The following is a 17800-nucleotide window of genomic DNA, read 5'->3' on the forward strand; positions in this document are numbered from 1 at the left end:
TACCTTGCCGACTCACAAACTCTCGCTCGCTAACAACAAAAGACAAGTGCTGAATTAAATGGGTCGTAAACAAAACAAAAAAAAAAAGTAAATAAACAGAGCCCAGACAGCATTGTGAACATATTAAAGGAGCAGATTAGGTTACCTTGAGCGGCTTTTATTAAACCGCTAGAGCGCTGGTGTTGTACTCGATCGTGTGAGCGGTTATAAAGCTGTGCCTCTGAACGGAACCAAGCGCCACGGCAACGGCTCCCAGGAGCAAAGCTTAATAATTACGCCGGCTTAAGCAAATAAATAAATAAATAAATAAATAAATAAATGCCTCGATATCGTCGTCTGTGTTCGGACCGACATCAGAGACTTTATGATTTCCTCTCAGCGGAGGCTGATTCAGCTACACCGCCATTCGTCATTGCTTACAGGTGGCACCGAGGTCACGGGGTCGCCTGGTGTTTTAGAGTAAACCGCTCCGTCGTGGAGGGGCCCGGCGGTCCGGAACCGTGCAGACGGAAGCCTTTCTATAAATAAACCACTAATCGCAGGAAAATGCATTAGAGTCTCTGAGAAGTTGCAGTTGATGGAGGAGAAATTCCCGCTGTTGACCAGGCCTGAAGTTTAAAGAGCCAGCGGCCACCCAGAGAGAAGCACGCAGACATGATGCATTCATTAAAAAGCAGAAAAACACAATGGAGGCATAGGACTGGCGAACAGCGTTTCTTGTTCGCGTGCACTGGAAGGTTTTACATTTTGGATTCGATAAAGTCTCACAGACAGCGGGAGGAAGGACAGGGACGCCGAAGCAGCTCCCGTTTTCCTACGGGGACGTACCGCGGCAGTCCTGCGACACGTACGCGGCTTTTCAAAAGCGGATCTGTGTTCCACACCGAGACAGCTGGCAGAGATTTCAAACAGTAGATGACACCGGAAGCGTCAGTGCACTGCAGCCGACTTATACGATATACCACAATATGAAGCCTGTATGTGAAACGCATACACACACACACATTCTTACCCATGGTACCAGTGGCGAAGTTAAGGATGCTGGATTTCGGTTTTGAACCCCTTTGGGATATTATATCGCTCATTATATATCACCTTTATAATCCAAAGATGCCGAATAGATTTTTGCGCAGCAGTTGAGTCTGTTTTCAGTCTGAATTGTATTGGCTGCCAGCTGTTATGATGAGAAACAGGATCAACCAACGGGTCATTCCATCTTAAGTGGTCCAATGCAGGCTGCTCGACTGTTTTTCATTTTCAAAAAAAAAACAAAAAAAACATTTTTTGAGTGATTACATCTATATGTTGGCATTGCAAAAGCAACAGTTTTTTTTTTTTAATTATTATTTTAACTTGATTTAACTATGACGGCCATCAACGAATTTTGATTACACGGCTGTTTACATAAACCGTCTCGGCTCAGGATGGTCCTAGCTTCTTGGAACAAAACCTGATCTCGAGAGCGCATTACAAGGTAAATGGAGAACCTGCTCCGGTGTATTAGGGGACACCTAGGTGAGTATAGTGTGCATGCAGAACATTTCACTTTTGAGACTTCTCTTAGTTCTTTTTAAAAAAATTCCCCTCACGTTCGGGTTGTGTATCTCTGGTGGGGGACCGGATACGAACCTGAAATTCTCACAGAAGTAAGTCCTCTATAGTAGCGTTCTTCTGTCAAAATTGTGAGTTTGAGGTTCGAGTTGAACTCTACCGTACAGTAGACCTGGAGGGCCAGATTCTGAAGAACCGGCCTGATCTATCATGTTGCTACAGTCGGTATTTGTGAATAGATTTGAACCAAACATGCAATTACAGTGTTCGCTGAGCTGTTTTACAGATGAACGGTGTCATAATCAGAGCTGTGGTGTTGTTTCTCCTCTAATACAAGCACTAAAAGACTTCTGAGATGTAGTTTTCACAGGACAAACAACTACTATACGCACTATATGTCCGATAGTACTATATAGACCATTTCTGTACATAGTAGTAATACAAAAAAAAAAGAGCAGATCTGGATTAATAAGATAACATTTAATTTCCCTGGATTAGTAGAATCTTATTGAATGGGGTTTTTTTTTTTAGTAGAACTGTCATAAAGGCAATTATATTAACATGCTTTTGTTTCCAGTAGGACTACTCATTACTTTCAACACATAATATTAGTTTTATCTTTTAGCTTACTGTAATTCCGTTAGCGCTGAATGGGTTCACGTATTCAGAAGCAAAAATGAATACACAAATGAATAAATCGCATTTGAATGTTTTAGTCTATTGAAATATCTGAAACCTTTTCTATCCAACTTGGTTAGCAAATGTAAAAACATATATATATATATATATATATTTTTTTTTAAATTATATATCAATTTTCTTGTCATACAATAGGAACCTATACAATAGGAAAGAGACTAATTCAAAACACACGCTTTCACTTTGACAACAGGATGTGATTCTGTTCGGGACGGTAAAAGGAAAGCAGCACAGACTGCAGTTATGTGACTCTTAGGTGTCTCAACCATCTGTCAGTGTAAAACAAAAGCCATATCCATAATGACTAATCTGCACAAATCTCTCAGACATGAGCCGTGCCGTGCTTTAATACAGCGCGATCTTAACTAGGATTAACAGTGTGCTGTGCGACCAATCAATGCACCGTCTATAGCCAGAGAGTCAGGCCATGGGAATTAAATGCCCTCTCCATGACACAAGGCCTAGCTGTGACTGTTCTTCTCACACACTCACACACACACCAGACACAGAGAGAGAGAGAGAGAGAGAGAGAGAGAGAGATGGGGGTAATAAATAAGAAGAAATACAGAATGTAATCAAAGCAGGATAACGGCGAGAGAGAGAGCGAGAGAGAGAGAGAGAGCTATTATGAGCACGGAGTGGACCTGCTCATGTGACTGGTGCGTGGGCAGCACATGTGAGCAGTGTATGAAAATAACACACAACTCTTCCGTTACAAGACACAGCCGAGTGCTGCCTGGACATCGAAAAGCCTCAAATTGCCTAAAGCTCATGTAATAGTGGGTTCTGGAGCGGTGGCTCCATGCTGTCTCATCACACAATAGTTTGCGAGCTTGAGAAAGGTCTGTGTTCTTGTGTGTGTTGTTAACGACTCCATTTTGGAGCTTTTTCCCTCTCTATCTAATCTCCATCTGAACCTCTGAACGATAATCTATTTTCCTTGGTTTAAAAAAAAAAAGAGCACTGTTTACTCTAAAGTGACAATACAGTGAGGCATAAAAGCGTTTGTTAAGGTCTTAAGACGTTTTCAAGCGGTACAAGCTTCTGTAGCCGTGTGGATGGGATGAGGATAAGCAACTGGAATGTTCTCCTGAGCGTTTTTGCTGGAATGTTTAAAAAAAAATGACGAATATTTAGCTGCAATCGGCGTTTAAGGGAACCGAGCACTTTCTGACCCCACCGATAAACCCATCATGACCGTCGTCGCTTGTTCCCAAGGAGATATACTACATACGAAGGCAACGCGTCAGGGATGAAACGCTCTGCATATCGCAAATCCGAGAAGCTAGTTTTGTTTGGATCGGTCTCACAATGCTGCGCTCCGAATCTGGTGACGATTGAAGAAATTGGAAGGAGAAGAAATGAAATAATAATAATAATAATAATAATAATTTTATTAAAAATGGTGGAAAATACAATATGGTGGAAATTAACTTCATGGTATCAGAGGAGAGTGGAATCATACTTCTAGGATATTGTGCCGTTATTATTGTAAATGTATGTCCAGACTTGCCCTATTGGTGGTGCTAGAGAGGGTGAGTACAGTACTTGAATGACACACACAGATGTTGCTGTGAAGGTAGCAGAGACTATCCTCGATCACTGTGCCAAATTTCATAAAAAGCGTACAAAGCGTTGATTGGGCTGCCATAGATTCCCGTGAAGAAGAAGGAGAAGGAGAAGAAGAAGAAGAAGTAGAAGAGGAAGAAGAAGTCATCCAATTCCAACATGGTGCCTAAACAGTTTTTGGTGCTTGGTCCCCTAATAAAAACGACATAACCGTACAGGATTAGAGAGACATGAGGGAATTCCTTAACAAAGAACTTCACTGTCATAGTGTGAAAGTACCGTCGTGTAATATTTAACCCTCGCACGTAGTTTGAAATGCTACAGACGCGGAAGAAAGGCCGAAATACAACGAGCACAAAAGTCTCGGCTTTATTGAATGACCTCATCCAGTTCCCGCTGTCCGCCGTGACCATCAGGCCTGAGGTCGTACTGTACAACTGAGTCGTATAGACAAACCATTTGAAGTGTCCGCTGAACGAGAAGGTCAGCACAGACAAAGGCTTCCACATACGAGGATTTAGCGTTCCTCACAAACAGCTGCGCAGAGCACAGGCCTGGCTCCAATGACGAGGATAAACAAACTCTTGCACAATGAGAGGCTGTGAGCAACGGGCACGGCACGACCTTGAGACCGAATCTGGGATCGTACTGTTCTTCCAGTTAAAGCATAAACACAAGCCGGCTGAAGAGACTCGACTGGTGTGGGGACGCTCCAGTTGTGGACTAATTACAGCTTGTATGGTTTTGCTGATTTTCTGGGCATCTCTACAGAAATGGATCTGGTGGCATAACACACACGACATTAGAATGGAAAGCGGCGAATAAAAGCCAGCTGTGATGAAGGGACCTGGTGGAGAGGGAGGAGAGGGAGGGTTGTTTGATCTGCACCATCCCCTTCCCCCTCTTCCCCCTCTTCCCCGGGGCTTTTAGCACGGGCGGGACAAAGCAACCCTGGGCTGTAAAAGCTGCCTGCCTATGATTGGTGCTATTAAAAAGCCAGCTGTGCAGCTGGCAGTGAAGGATCATCCGCGCTCTCTTTATCCTGCCACCCACCTCTTTCTCTACAACACGCCTGTCAGACTGCAGTCCTGCAGGGTCACAGCGACGCATCCTACCTCATTTACGCACACCTGATTCAACTCTAAACACGATTACCGTGTAAATCCGGTGGCTTCCAGGAAATCTCTCCAGGACCTCCACTTGACACTCCAAGCTCTACAGATAAGCACATACACACACTGACAAGTCTGGCAAGCTCGATGCTATTATTCACTGTTAGACCTTACCGAGTAGCCAGACGTGTCGAACCCGTATCGCCGGCGAAAACACAGAAGAACCTGAAAAACCGCTCCAACGGCTCCAAGACTATAGTCTGAACGAATAACGCTAACACTGCAGTTCACTTTCCCAGTACAGCCGGACTGTGCGTGGTTAATGTGTCGTTCCCCAGAATATAAATACAGCAGGGCATGGATCACCCTGACAGGCGCTATTGACGACCAGCTCATGAGCTAATGCCAAAAAAGACGGGCTCGAGTTCCTGCGGGACGCGTCAGACGTCTTACACTAATGAAAAGCTTTAATCTAGCTCCTGTTCACACCAACAAGCATGACGAAAAATACGACTCGGATCAGAACGGGGCTCGGTTATGAGATCGCTACTTGCCAACAGGAAGCTCTGTCTCTATAACGTAACCGGAATAGCTCTGCAGCTTTCAGAAGGTTTCCCAGAAACCTACATCCGTGTACAAGCAGATATTTCCGTAAGCACGACGGTGGATTCCTCAACTCTGGCACATGTGTTTGTGTTCATGCCGAAGCTCCGAAAACCTTTTTAAGACCCAACCAGTGTTTTCCACTGGATTGAGAGCTTAACCAATGTGTAAGCAGGCGTTAAGGTTTCCGAATGCACCGCGGAAAAATAACAACCGGGCAGGGTTTTATGAGCTTTCCCTCTGGAGTTTTACACGTTACACGGTTTCCTCAAAAGTTTGTGGACGCCTGACCATCACACACAAAGTTGAAAGCACAATTGCATAGGATGTCTTTACTTGCTGTAGCGTTGGAGCAATTTCCCTTCACTGGACCCAAGAGGCTCAAACCTCTTAGGTCATGATGTGCCAAGGCTGGGCTGGATGAGTCCTGACCGCAACCCCACTGAACACCTTTGGGATAAACTGGAACTGACTTAACCCCAGGCCTCCTCACCTGCCACCAGTGCCTGCCCTCATTAATGATCTTGTGGATGCATGATCTTGTGTGGAGCACAGATCCCCACAGCCACGCTCCAAAATCTAGTGGAAAGCCTTCGCAGAAGAGTGGAGGTTATTATAACAGCAAAAAGGGGACTAAATCTGGAATGAGATGGTCAACAAACACAGGTCAGGGGTCCACAAACGTTTGACCATACAGTGTACATGACAACTTGTTTACATCTTACGTTATTGGGGTTATTCATATAACTTCACTATGAAACGCAGATTTATCATCTGGTTTATTTTCGTCTTTAACAGTGTAACCGAATGAAGCACTGAAGCTGGAAATGTAATTAGTAGTCCGTGTATGGCTGTTAAGTGCGGTTTGAGGCATTCTTTGCTGTTGTTTATCAGCATTTAACTGCACTAATAAAACAGCCCAGCATAGTGCGAATCGGTTTTTCAGTAGTCGAGTAGTCTGAATTACTGTCCACTGGTAAATATTACTCGTGTAAGCAGTAATTAAGACGGGATTCTTCTTTCAGTCTTACTTCATGCTTCGACAATGGAAAACAGGGAGACGCCATCGTGTTCGTTTTCACTCCACCGCACGAGAGCTCCCTTTCACGCTGCTCGATAGTGATCATCCCAAACACGGGCGGTCCTAGCCTTCCATTAAAATCACCCGCGCCGGCTGATGAAAATAATGGGTTTTCATGCCACGGTTTTGAGGCTTATAAACGGGCGCATTGTTCCTCGCAGGAGTGATTTTGTCTCTCATAATAGAGTGACATGCGTAGCGCTTAATCTAGCAGGCGCTACGGTGGGTCTGTGTGAACGAGGCACGGGGTGCGTCAGAGAGGGTGTGAGCCTCGATCGGGCTTAGAGCTTGACCCTTGAGCTGTGAGAGAGAGAGAGAGAGAGAGAGAGAGAGATGGGGGTGTCACAATTAAGCCGTTGATGGTTTTGAGTCATGAATCAAGTGAACCGTCAACAGTGAGAGAAGATTTACACTGAATCATTAGCATATGTGTAGCCAGGGAAGCAGGAGGATGACTTTCATCCTCAAACCTACACTCAAAACGTATTACGGCCAACTTCTGCTGTCACTGTGGGCACCTTGTCTTATTAAATATACACAGCGAGAGTCTGTCTGTCTGTATCTGCGGCTGGACGGTCTGTTCTCCATGCATGTGTGTAAACGTGGCGCTGGAAGGGCAAGACGTTCATAAGAGGGTGAGGGGAGAAGAGGGAAAAAAATAACAAAAACGGACGTCCTGGCTGCAAACCAAACTCGCAGAGGAACACGCTGGCTCCTCATGAAAGAGGGAAAATGAAGACGTGAGGAGGAGTACTGGAGGGGAGAAAGAGAGGAAGACTGCAGCCCGGGGCAGGACGTAAATATCCTGGGCAGGAGGCCAAAAGCAAAAGCGCTTTAATGGGGCCAGAGGAGAATGACGGCCACGGCTACCCCTGGCCTGCAATTCCCAGGTCACAGTCTGTCAATAGATCTGGGCGGTGCGGTCAGGACAGAGGGGAAAGGAACAATCGGCCCGTTCAGTTCAGGGGAGGAGGGAAAGCATATATCAAAGGACAGTGCAGACAAAGGCCAAAGCGTGCCAGAGAGCGCACAGCCTCGCTGCTGAGTAAGGCCAATCCGGCGGCAGTAAAACTCTGCATTCTACTGAAACGGCAGCCATAAATAATGACGCCGTGAATGCGGTTGTGTAAAGGAAACAGCGGGAGGGGCGGCGAGAGACAAAACAAATAATAAAAGAAACTTAGGAGGAGAGAAGCAACATGTAGGACAGAGAGCAGCCATGAAAACGTGACGGGGAGAGAAAGAGGAATCTATAGTCTCCCTAAGGCCACAGGTTGTCCGAACGTGCGAGCGGTGGGTAATTACAGTTTCGTCAGCTGAGCTAATTAGGGAAATACTGTGTGATGACTGAATGACACTGCGACAGTAGAAGTCGGTGGACTCCGGAGACTCCTGTCTTTGAGCACGAGGTAGTTTGAGGTTGTACAGTGCAGCGAAAACAGACTTCCAAACAAACCGCCTTCTTTCTTTCTGAGGCCTTCTTCAGCTGATCCTGAACCTGGTGCATTTTCTCCCTTGGTTCGGTTTTTTTTTTTTTTTTTAAAGACGTATATGAACACGCTAATCGCTCAGATCCGCTCCAAAACGAGGATCGTCTCGAGGTGGTCTCGGCCCGACTGTGAACACACTCTGGAGCGGTTCGCTTGTGGTGAGAAAGCGATCCGACCCGACGGACCGACCTGTATAGCAATGCATGATGGGAACTGCATTACGTAAAATGTGTTTTTGTTTTGCTAATGGCTCGCGACGTAAATCGCGGTTTAATTCGGACCGGAAACAAGGTAAAGTGCCTCGTTGAAATTTGCTCGGATGAACATATCGCTGAACAACTTTCAAAAACACGGAGGTTTACAAGGTGTTTAGTGAGCGTCTCTAAGAGACGGGCTTGAATCGCTCTGTGGAACATATAGATTAGATAAATTATAATACCTACAGCTAAAAAGAAAGTCACAATAAGCTGGCGGAGCTGCTGACGGTGCATCTTGATGGATGACCGCTATGGGCGGAACCTTGGATAAATAAACAGGCGCACTCTGTCCAATGAGAGGACAGTTTATTTAAGGGGGACTTGCATGAACACATTTTGACACGCTTCGAAACGTCGCCTTGTGAAAGCGAACCGAGCCGAGACGAAAAACGCAACACCGTAACGACTTGAGTCCCCGTTTCCGAACGAAGCACAGATCTACAGGTTGTTAGAAAAGTCGAATGTGATCTCTCCCTTTCCCCTTCTGTCGAGCTACACATGATATTATGGAGATGCCAGTGATCCTGACCCTTTCTGCTCTCTGGACCTGCCTGATCCATCCTGATCCCCTACCTCTGGATGGAGCTCTCAACACCTGGAGACTACATTCTGGTAGTGAGGACGACCCCAAGCAGTGGGAATGGTACCGCTTGAAGTACCTTGAAAATGGTTTTGGACCTCAATTCCACATGGACATTCTCGCTGTGGTTGCTGCTAAGGCCTCAGGACTGCAATTTGCACTCAAGTCTCCTTTAGTGAATTAGTTCAACAAACCGTCTTCATATAAAACCATAATGAACTTCCCTTTACGTTCACGCTATCCGTCGTTACCCAGATGAGGACGGGTTCCCTTCTGAGTCGGGTTCCTCTCAAGGTTTCGTCCTCATATCATCTTAGGGAGTTTTTCCCTCACCACCGTCGCCACCGGCTCGCTCATCAGGGATACATTCACACGCTTAAAATCTGTATCCTGTGTTCATACGTTTCTGTAAAGCTGCTCTGAGACAACGTCCGCTGTTAAACGCGCTATACGAATAAAACTGAATCGAATGGAACCTCGCTGAAGAGAGAGAGAGCAGAAGAGAATGAGCAAACTGGTTCGAGCTGACAGAAAGTGTACATCGTAACTCAAATAAGCACTTTACAACCGCGGTGAGCAGAAAAGCATCTCGGAATGCACAGCACATCAAAGCAGAAGACCACGTCAAGATCGTACTGCATCGTAAAGAGGGATTATATGAGTTACCATATCCTACGTGGCAGCTCGAACCGATCTGGCCATTTCCCACTGATCTCTCTAATCAACGAGTCCTTTCCACTCACAGACCTGCCGCTCACTCGATGTTTTTTTGTTTTCCGCACCATTCTACGTAAACTCTACACACTGTTGCGTGTGAGAATCCCAGGAGCTTCTGAAGTACTCAGACCAGCCCATCTAGTACCAACAACCATGCCATGGATAAAACCCCAGAGATCACAACGTTCCATGTGAACAATAACTGAATGTGACGGTGAGTGTATTGTGTATATTATACTATCTATTAGTGCAAACGTTTGACTGGCAGTGCACGACCTACATCTGTGTGCATTCACTTCATTTAGATATTTCGCCACTCATCGAGTCTACCACCACCTGGACGAGCATCAAACACCTGCCCGAAACTAGCGTCGTTACAATTTCCCACTGATTAGGATGATTAGATTTCGATAACGCTTATTTTTGCTCCGAGTGTGATTTTCACAAAAAATATTCAAGTCTCTCTCGGTCTACCTTTCATGACAGATAAGATGTTCTCTCTCCACTGAAATGGAATATCGGCGGAAAGAGAAGACGCATTACAAACAACGATGTGGCTGTTTTAAAGAGAAACGCTGGCAGATGTTACAATAGGCAGGGTGTTAATCTGCCTATTATAATTACCTTCATTACAAATTTCTGAGCAACAGGAGAAAAATGTGTGTGTGTGTGTGTGTGTGTGTGATTGGTGTTTTGTCTTGTAGTCTTATCTTCTGTGCCTGGGCCAGATGGCGCTGTACTACACTCCGTTACATAATCAAAACAACACACAACCTCAGCAACAAGCCACTAAGAGCACGGTTTAACTTTTACCACTGTTCTCTCTCTCCCACCCACACACACACACACACACACACACACCACTCCACACACAGCCCTCCAGTCACATCTTTCAGTTAGAGTTTACACCCTCCGTTATTTTCCCAAACTGCTCAGCGGGGCTCCAAACAAACCGACTTTATTGTCACATGCGAGGATCTAAAAGAACCCCAAATCATCCCAAAAAAGCAAGCCGCATTATTTCCGAGCTTTTGTGATGCCTGATAAAGCGCGCCCAGCTGCAGCTCCCTGCACTACAGTGAGCGTGCAAACTCCATGGAGAAGGAGAGGGACTGAGAGAAACGCAGACAGGCATGAAGAAGAAAAGGAAGGGGTTGTGTTTTGGGGAGGGATGGGAGGGGGTGGTATGGGGCACTCACCAGAGCAGGCCACTGGATCTGTTTGGCCCGGGTGCCCTGCAGCTGAGAGCCTTCTTTCCTCTTAGCCCAGACGAGCTGCTGCTCCAGAAGAAAGATCTGGAAGTCCTCGTACACCTTCACCCACTCGCGCTTCTCCCACTCCAGGTCATCAAACTCCACGTATACCTGAGGAGAGAAAGAAAAAGCATCACCGCGTTACTCCCTTCCCACTCAAACACAGCTGTGTATCCTGAAAGCGTTCCTTGTTCCTCCACCAGGTCTAATTTTAGGTGCTGGGAAAAGAGTATTTGTCTTAGTTGCGGCGAATGAGCCAAGTTTACAAAGCTGGCACCGATTTTTTCAGGGGGTTTTACAGATCTACAATCCCCTTCGGGGATTCCCTGGTTTCTCAAAGCAGAGACAGAGAGGGAGAAGGAAAAAAAAAACCAAAACAAAACAAAACAAAACAAAAAAAGCCAAGAGTGAAAGGGCTCGAAGGAGAACGAGTGCTTCTGGAGCCTGAGTCATGGTTTGCAGCTCAACATACTTGTTTGGAGCTGGACAAATGGAGAGGTTTGCTGAGAAAGGAGGAGGAAATGAGGCGTGAACGCTGCTACGGCACATATTTTCAGAAAGAAATCGCTCCTTGTGGGCGACACGCATTAATGATTAGCTGCGAACTCCGAACGCTGTGAACCAAGAGCTATTTTCACTCTTTGGGAAGCAGACGAGAATCCGGGGCTGGCGAGTGCTTCGGACACAAAAGCAGCGCTTTCTTTAGCAACCGCCGAGAATGTACGGCCCGGAAGAGGAATCGTGCGGTGCTGTACCTCTTGCGCTTCAGACGTAAACAGCTCTTTAGCAGAGTGCCCTGTCTGAGCGGTTTATGGCCTCTGGTTTATGATCTCATGCATGACTAACCCATCGAGGTAAACAAGTACAGCTGTATTAATTGTTAAGGAGCCGAGCCAGCCTTGCTCCTTTTCTCCCTTGGATCCACACTCTTTCATCACAGCATTAGCGTAAATGAGAGGAACGTTTCCCTGTATACTATATCTGCACAGGCTGGCTTGTATAAGTATTCGTCCACTGAATCTGTTCTGGCATACAGTCATATATAAGTAGCATCACGAAGACCGAGAAGCTATAAAAACAAGCCTGGGATATATTTACCCATCCATTTTCTATACCGCTTATCCTACACAGGGTCACAGGGAGCCTGGAGTCTATATCGGAGAACTCACGCCAAGGGCAAATTCGCACACGCTATGGACAATTTGGAAATGCCAATCAGCCTGCAACGCATGTCTTTGGACTGGCGGTGGAAACTAGAGTATCTGGAAGGAACCCCCCGACGCACGGGGGAAAAAAACATGCAAACACTGTGCACACAGGGTGGAGGCAGGATTCAAACCGCCAACCCCAGAGCAAACGTGCTAACCGCTAAGCCACTGCGTCCCCAAGTCTGGGACAAAGTAGAGTCGGAAACATCCCAAAATTTGAAGCACCGTTACATCCATTATTCCCTCCCAAAAATAGGAAGAATACGGCACAACCAAATTTGTCCACCGAAGTTCAGTGTCTCACGTGATGCTACCACTACCGTGCTTCACTGTACACGTGTACACACGTTGCGCTTTTGCAGCTGCTGTATGTCCTACATTACAATGGAACCGCCGTGGTTGATCTGTGCGTTCGGATATCAGGCCGCAGGACGCACGAACCTGCTTTATGGTCGTTCCCGTCGCGTGTAAACGGAGGTAAGTAGAATGAGGAAACCTCCTCTTACGGCTCTGATGCCCTGGATGCAGGAGTGGATAGCATGCTGGCTAACAGACGGTGCTTGTGTAATGTGGATTCGACCCAAAAATGATTCAACAAGCCTGCTGTGTTTTTAATCACTCGTTGCCTTTTGGAGCCTCCCACTCACTCTTTATGAACGTGTGTGTGTGTGTGTGAGAGAGGGAGAGAGAGGTGGTGGTAATGGGGAAGGGTTAGGTGAGGAGCAGTCCTATCAGATGGACACCATGCCCCTCCTTCCCTTTTTCCCTCCAGTACATCCGTCACTTAACCCTTTCCTTTCTCGTTGCATGTTCAACCTCAGCTGTAATCTGTACTAGGTCGGAACATTTCGGCTCCACAGAGTGTCTCGCTTCCTGCCCGAGCATGGCATCAGGGTCACTTTACATATCTCATGTGTCCTTTCATGGAAACAGTAGACTGATATTTGAAAGTATGATATTCCTGTACATAAAACGGACACCTAGCAGTTTAGGAGCTATTTCTGCACGGCATGGACATTGTTTACTGCGGCTGCGCATTTTTCCAGAAGGATCTTAACCTTAGTGATGACACTGAACATAAAATATGACTCCGATCAAACACGTACGTGCGAACGCCCCTCGTACCTGACGGATGAGTTACCCACGATGACCTTCAAGACACCATGAAACAAATTAGAATGCATTTCTGTCATTTCCTGGTTTATAGATCGGCGATTCTGGCAGGCAATAATGTACGTCTGGACTTTTTATTATCCTTTAGGATTTGGTTGGATTACGATGGGACAATGCTCTTCATAAACAAACATGAATCTAGTCAATTGTAGAGGATTATTCTTATTGGTTCATGTTATTTTTCTCAATCTGGGTGAGCTGTCACATGGTCTAAAATCAGAAGAGGTCACTACACTTTCACCGGCGACTCAAAACCAAGAAAAACATCAGTTAAGTGACTGATTAAAAAGTTAAGAGCAGTTAAATCTAGACCCAAGTGTACAATTACATTGTTTTTTTTTTTAATGATTAAGCTGACATATCCAAGAAACTGACCATTACCTTTCCCCTCATTACCTGTCCTCACTGCCCCCCCTCTCTTTCCTGTAGTAGCACACGTGACCCGCTGCCCCACCCCCAACATGTCAGATGGCAGAAACGTGGCGCTCTTTCCTCACAAAACCGCTCTGGCTTCTTTCACTCGCCCGTCCCCTCTCTCTGTCCCATACATTTTAAAGAAATCCTTCTCATTAAAAGTTAACATGCGGTACGAAGGTCAGAGAAACAGGGGGATGGTGTGTGTTTGTACTGTGTTATCCTGTTGTATTCAGCTGACATACACACACACAGCACTCACGCCAGCTCTCTGGGGTTGATGAACGTCAGGTCTTGCCGGCTAGACTGTGCCTCTGGTTACATTGACAAAGGGGAAAAAAAATGATCTGAAAGAAGGAGTGTGGCTAGACAAAACAGAGAAAGAGTGCTCTCCTCTGGGGTTTAACTGGACTACGTTATGGAGACAGATGGCACGACTCTGGTCGATTCAGCAGGGGTGGAAGTGTCCGCGTGGAGTTATGTGACCACAGAAGGAAAAAGTTACCCAACGATATCGCGGTCGTGTTTTTATCAAATGAAATCTGTAGCGCACGGCAAACGGGCCGGTGCAGGTTACAGGACGGAAGATTCTGCCCGTTTAGCTATTGTAACCGCTCTGCTGTCTATACGATGAAAACTGCACACACACACACATAGAACGCAGAGCGATTTGTCTTTCTGTATCGAACCCACACCATTACAACACACTACATGGACGTCTGCCTTGCACCTCTGGGGTTAGGGGTTCTCCATCCTGTGTGTGTGTGAAGTTTGCTTGTTCTCCCTGTGCTTCGGAGGTTCCCTCCGCCAGTCCAAAGACGTGCTGTAAGCTGAATGGCATCTCTAAGCTGTCTGTAGTGTGTGATTGTGCCCTGCGATGGGTTGGCTACCCGTCCAGGATGTCCCCTATCTTGTGCCCAGAGTTCCAAGGGACAGGCTCCAGTCTCCCTGTGACCCTGTGTAGGATAAACGGTACGGAAAATGGATACGGACGGTCTTAAATATCACAGCGTCATGGTATTAACTGAAACGTATTGAACAACTACAGCATGATTTAGACGGAAGTTGTAGTCGGATACAAAATGGATAAGAGCCACTAGATGAAATGGTCTGGACCCGCTCTTCCTTGAGATCGACCTTCGTGCGGGTTTCATCTCCAGTCAAACTCGAACACGCCTCTTTTAGTTGATCAAGAACGTGTTAAGGCAATGGTCGGACGGTCAGGAGGGAGCTACGGTCTTCAAGAAGCTAGATCTCCAGGAACAGTGTCGGTGACCACTGGTATTGGACGATATTAGACAGAAATGCATTTGAGTCTGACTGTGAGCCTACAGGTGCATGTATGGACATGTTCTGTGCCTCGAGCATTAGCCACAGCCTTGTGTATTAAACGGCTACTGTACACACAATTGCTCAGGAGACGTCACGCTCTTTCAGGGTCCTGAGCAGCTGCTCCATTCACTTGAGGAAAAGGACAGCAGAACGAGATGACAGCTGGGAGTAACATGACTCAAACTAAAGAGCAAGGCCTGTCCTGTCCTGTTGCTTGGCTTTCACGCTCCGTCCTAATTTAGTCCACGCAGCGTGATCCTGCACCAGAGGCCAGTATACATGCAGCACGTGAATAACTGGAAAAAAAAGAGAGAGAGGAGCGCCGAGGACAATAAATCGCTGCGTTAAACTCGGGTAACCTCATGCGTTCCGTCATGGCCTGTCATTAGCATTCAGATCGCTCGAGGACGGCGATAGAGGGAGCAGAGGTCACTCTCCTGGTAGATAACGCGGCGAAAAAGGAAACGTTCTCGTCGCTCGCGTCATGTCGATCTTACGGTGAAAGGGTCTTATCTGAACATCAGGACGAGCTGACAATCATCTTCTCACTCTCACTGGTTCGCAATAAAAACGTGAATCAGCTACACACTAGACCTGTGCCAACACACAGTCGTGTAACGAGTACGTACACAAAAACACAAGTCTCAGCTGGAGGAAACGTCTAGAATCATCAGCAGAATAAATAAATAAATAGTAACAGTAACAGTGGAGTAGTACAACATTCTTGCTTCATAAGATGCAGAGGAAGAGAATCCACAGTCCATAAAAAATGTTGATATAAACCCATCACCCAGACAGCTGAGGGGGAGAGCTGTTAGATACATGCGTGTAGCGCGGCCAGCAGCGGACTGCTCGAGCATGCATGAGGGATGAAGCCTTGTACTGCTTCCAAGAGCAGGCAATCTGGAGACGGCTTACATAACTGGACGCCCAGAGACTGCCTGCTGAACCCTGAACGTCCCGGTGGGGCCGGAACGAGCCAGGACTGGCTGAGGGTCCAGTCAAGCCTTCGGCCATTTTAAGTGCAAATGCCTGAAAAAGGCAAATCAGGAGATCCTGCGATAGTGGTTAAGTCAGAACACACAATCGGGGAGTATGAGGACTGCAGACATGGCTGATTAAATAAATAAATCAAGATGAGAATACCACAATGCCAATACCGCTACAGAACGCGAGCCAATACGTCGTGTCGGATTAATGTGTGAAGTTGCGTGTCGGCCATATTGTTGACATGAGGCGAATACGTGACAGCTGGCTCGATGACACGAGATACGCGGCCTAATAATAACCGGTCGGTGTTTACACTCGTGTTAACGAGCACAGCAGCATGTTAAAACTGGTTTCGTTTGGCTTCTGGAGTTGTGTCTTTGCCGCTACGGACTCGCTCTGAGATGTGGCGTCACGGTACGTGAAGACGTTTCTACGCTACACGATATGTATCGCAAGCCACGCTAGCTACGTAGCAACCTGACAGGAAACAGAGAGGAGACGGTATGGCTGCGTTCAACTTCAGATAGCTTTCGCTCTTTACAACCGTGGTGAGCAGAAACGCATCTCAGGACACACGGATTACCGTAGAGGAGAGCACCGATCTGAATCTCCAGTGGACTGGAAGAACATCGGGTGCTGCCTGAGCACGCAGCGGAAATCGTATTTCTCGGGGTTCTTTTTGGTTTAATTAACCGGACGCACGCGCACCGAGTGAGAGAGAGAGAGAGGCAGTTCTGGACAGACTCGACACCAAATGTACTGGACCTGCGATATGTAAGATCTGGTTGCTACGCAACTACGAGCACACACACACTCCTTTGCTTTCTTCTCTGCTTCTCTTGCTGGTTTATTCTCTCTCTCTCTCGCTCTCTCTCGACAGGACATTATCTGGAGGGGAAGCATGAGGAAAGAGGAGAGCTGAACTCCTCACTCTGAAGTGTGTAGCCGCTGAATTGCTGGCTGTGGGAGATTATGGATGGATTTTTCAATGCGGCACAGACCTCTCATCTGGCCCGAGAGGACGGGTGACGAGCGCCGGCTTTGACTGTCCTCGCAACGGCCACCGAACACCACGAGACGCGACAACGAAAGTCTTTGTGGCGTCACGTTAGCAGGATGAACGCATCGTAGCGAACAAACAAACAAACAAATAAATAAACGTCCTTTCTTCCTGATACTGCATTACAATCGTATATTATGAACGCGTCCCTTAAACACGCGGTGTCGTTTACGGGTATCGAATCCTGAGCAGCAGGACGTCGGTAAAAATATTGAAACATTCCATCGAATACGACGGAATAAGTACACTTTTTAAGATCTCTCCACTGAGGAGTAAATATTTCTTCGTGTTAGGCTTGGGAACTGAGATACGCAGTTACAGTGGGACAACATCGGCTCTTAAATGTCATGTCACAGGAAACCAGTGACTCCATTTCCCAGAATGCACCAACAACTACGAACATGGCCGAAGACGACTACATTTCCCGATGTAGCGCGGATCGCCTGACCTCTGCATGTTCATGATTATTGTCTTTTGCCTTATCCTTTGGAGTTGTTGTTGTTGTTGTTTCATTAAAACTGCCATAGCCGCACTTGCTTCCGTCCTGGGTTCCAGGTTTACCGGGATTTTCCCTCTGCTACACTGATCCGTCTGTCAGATCTTTCAATCCGCTGCTTTTCGGCTGTAACGAAGGCGACCGTACCTTGAGCTAAAGACTCTGTTCTGTCGTGTAGCCTGAGGCTGCTGACTGAGAGAAATTGGATGGTTCAC

At 46.6% G+C, this 17800-nt stretch overlaps 1 protein-coding gene across 3 annotated transcripts in view; it reads right to left on the bottom strand.

Moving 5' to 3' along the window:
- Positions 1 to 17800, bottom strand: part of jmjd1cb (jumonji domain containing 1Cb) — a 138566-nt gene that overhangs the window by 68944 nt on the left and 51822 nt on the right. For all 3 annotated transcript variants that reach the window (XM_017483330.3, XM_017483329.3, XM_017483328.3), the window contains exon 2: positions 10859 to 11023. In XM_017483330.3, the coding sequence (XP_017338819.1) occupies positions 10859 to 11023 (165 nt within the window). The remainder of the gene's footprint in view (positions 1 to 10858; positions 11024 to 17800) is intronic.

This window comes from Ictalurus punctatus, chromosome 13 (genome assembly GCF_001660625.3).
Source record: "Ictalurus punctatus breed USDA103 chromosome 13, Coco_2.0, whole genome shotgun sequence".
Classification (NCBI taxonomy): domain Eukaryota; kingdom Metazoa; phylum Chordata; class Actinopteri; order Siluriformes; family Ictaluridae; genus Ictalurus; species Ictalurus punctatus.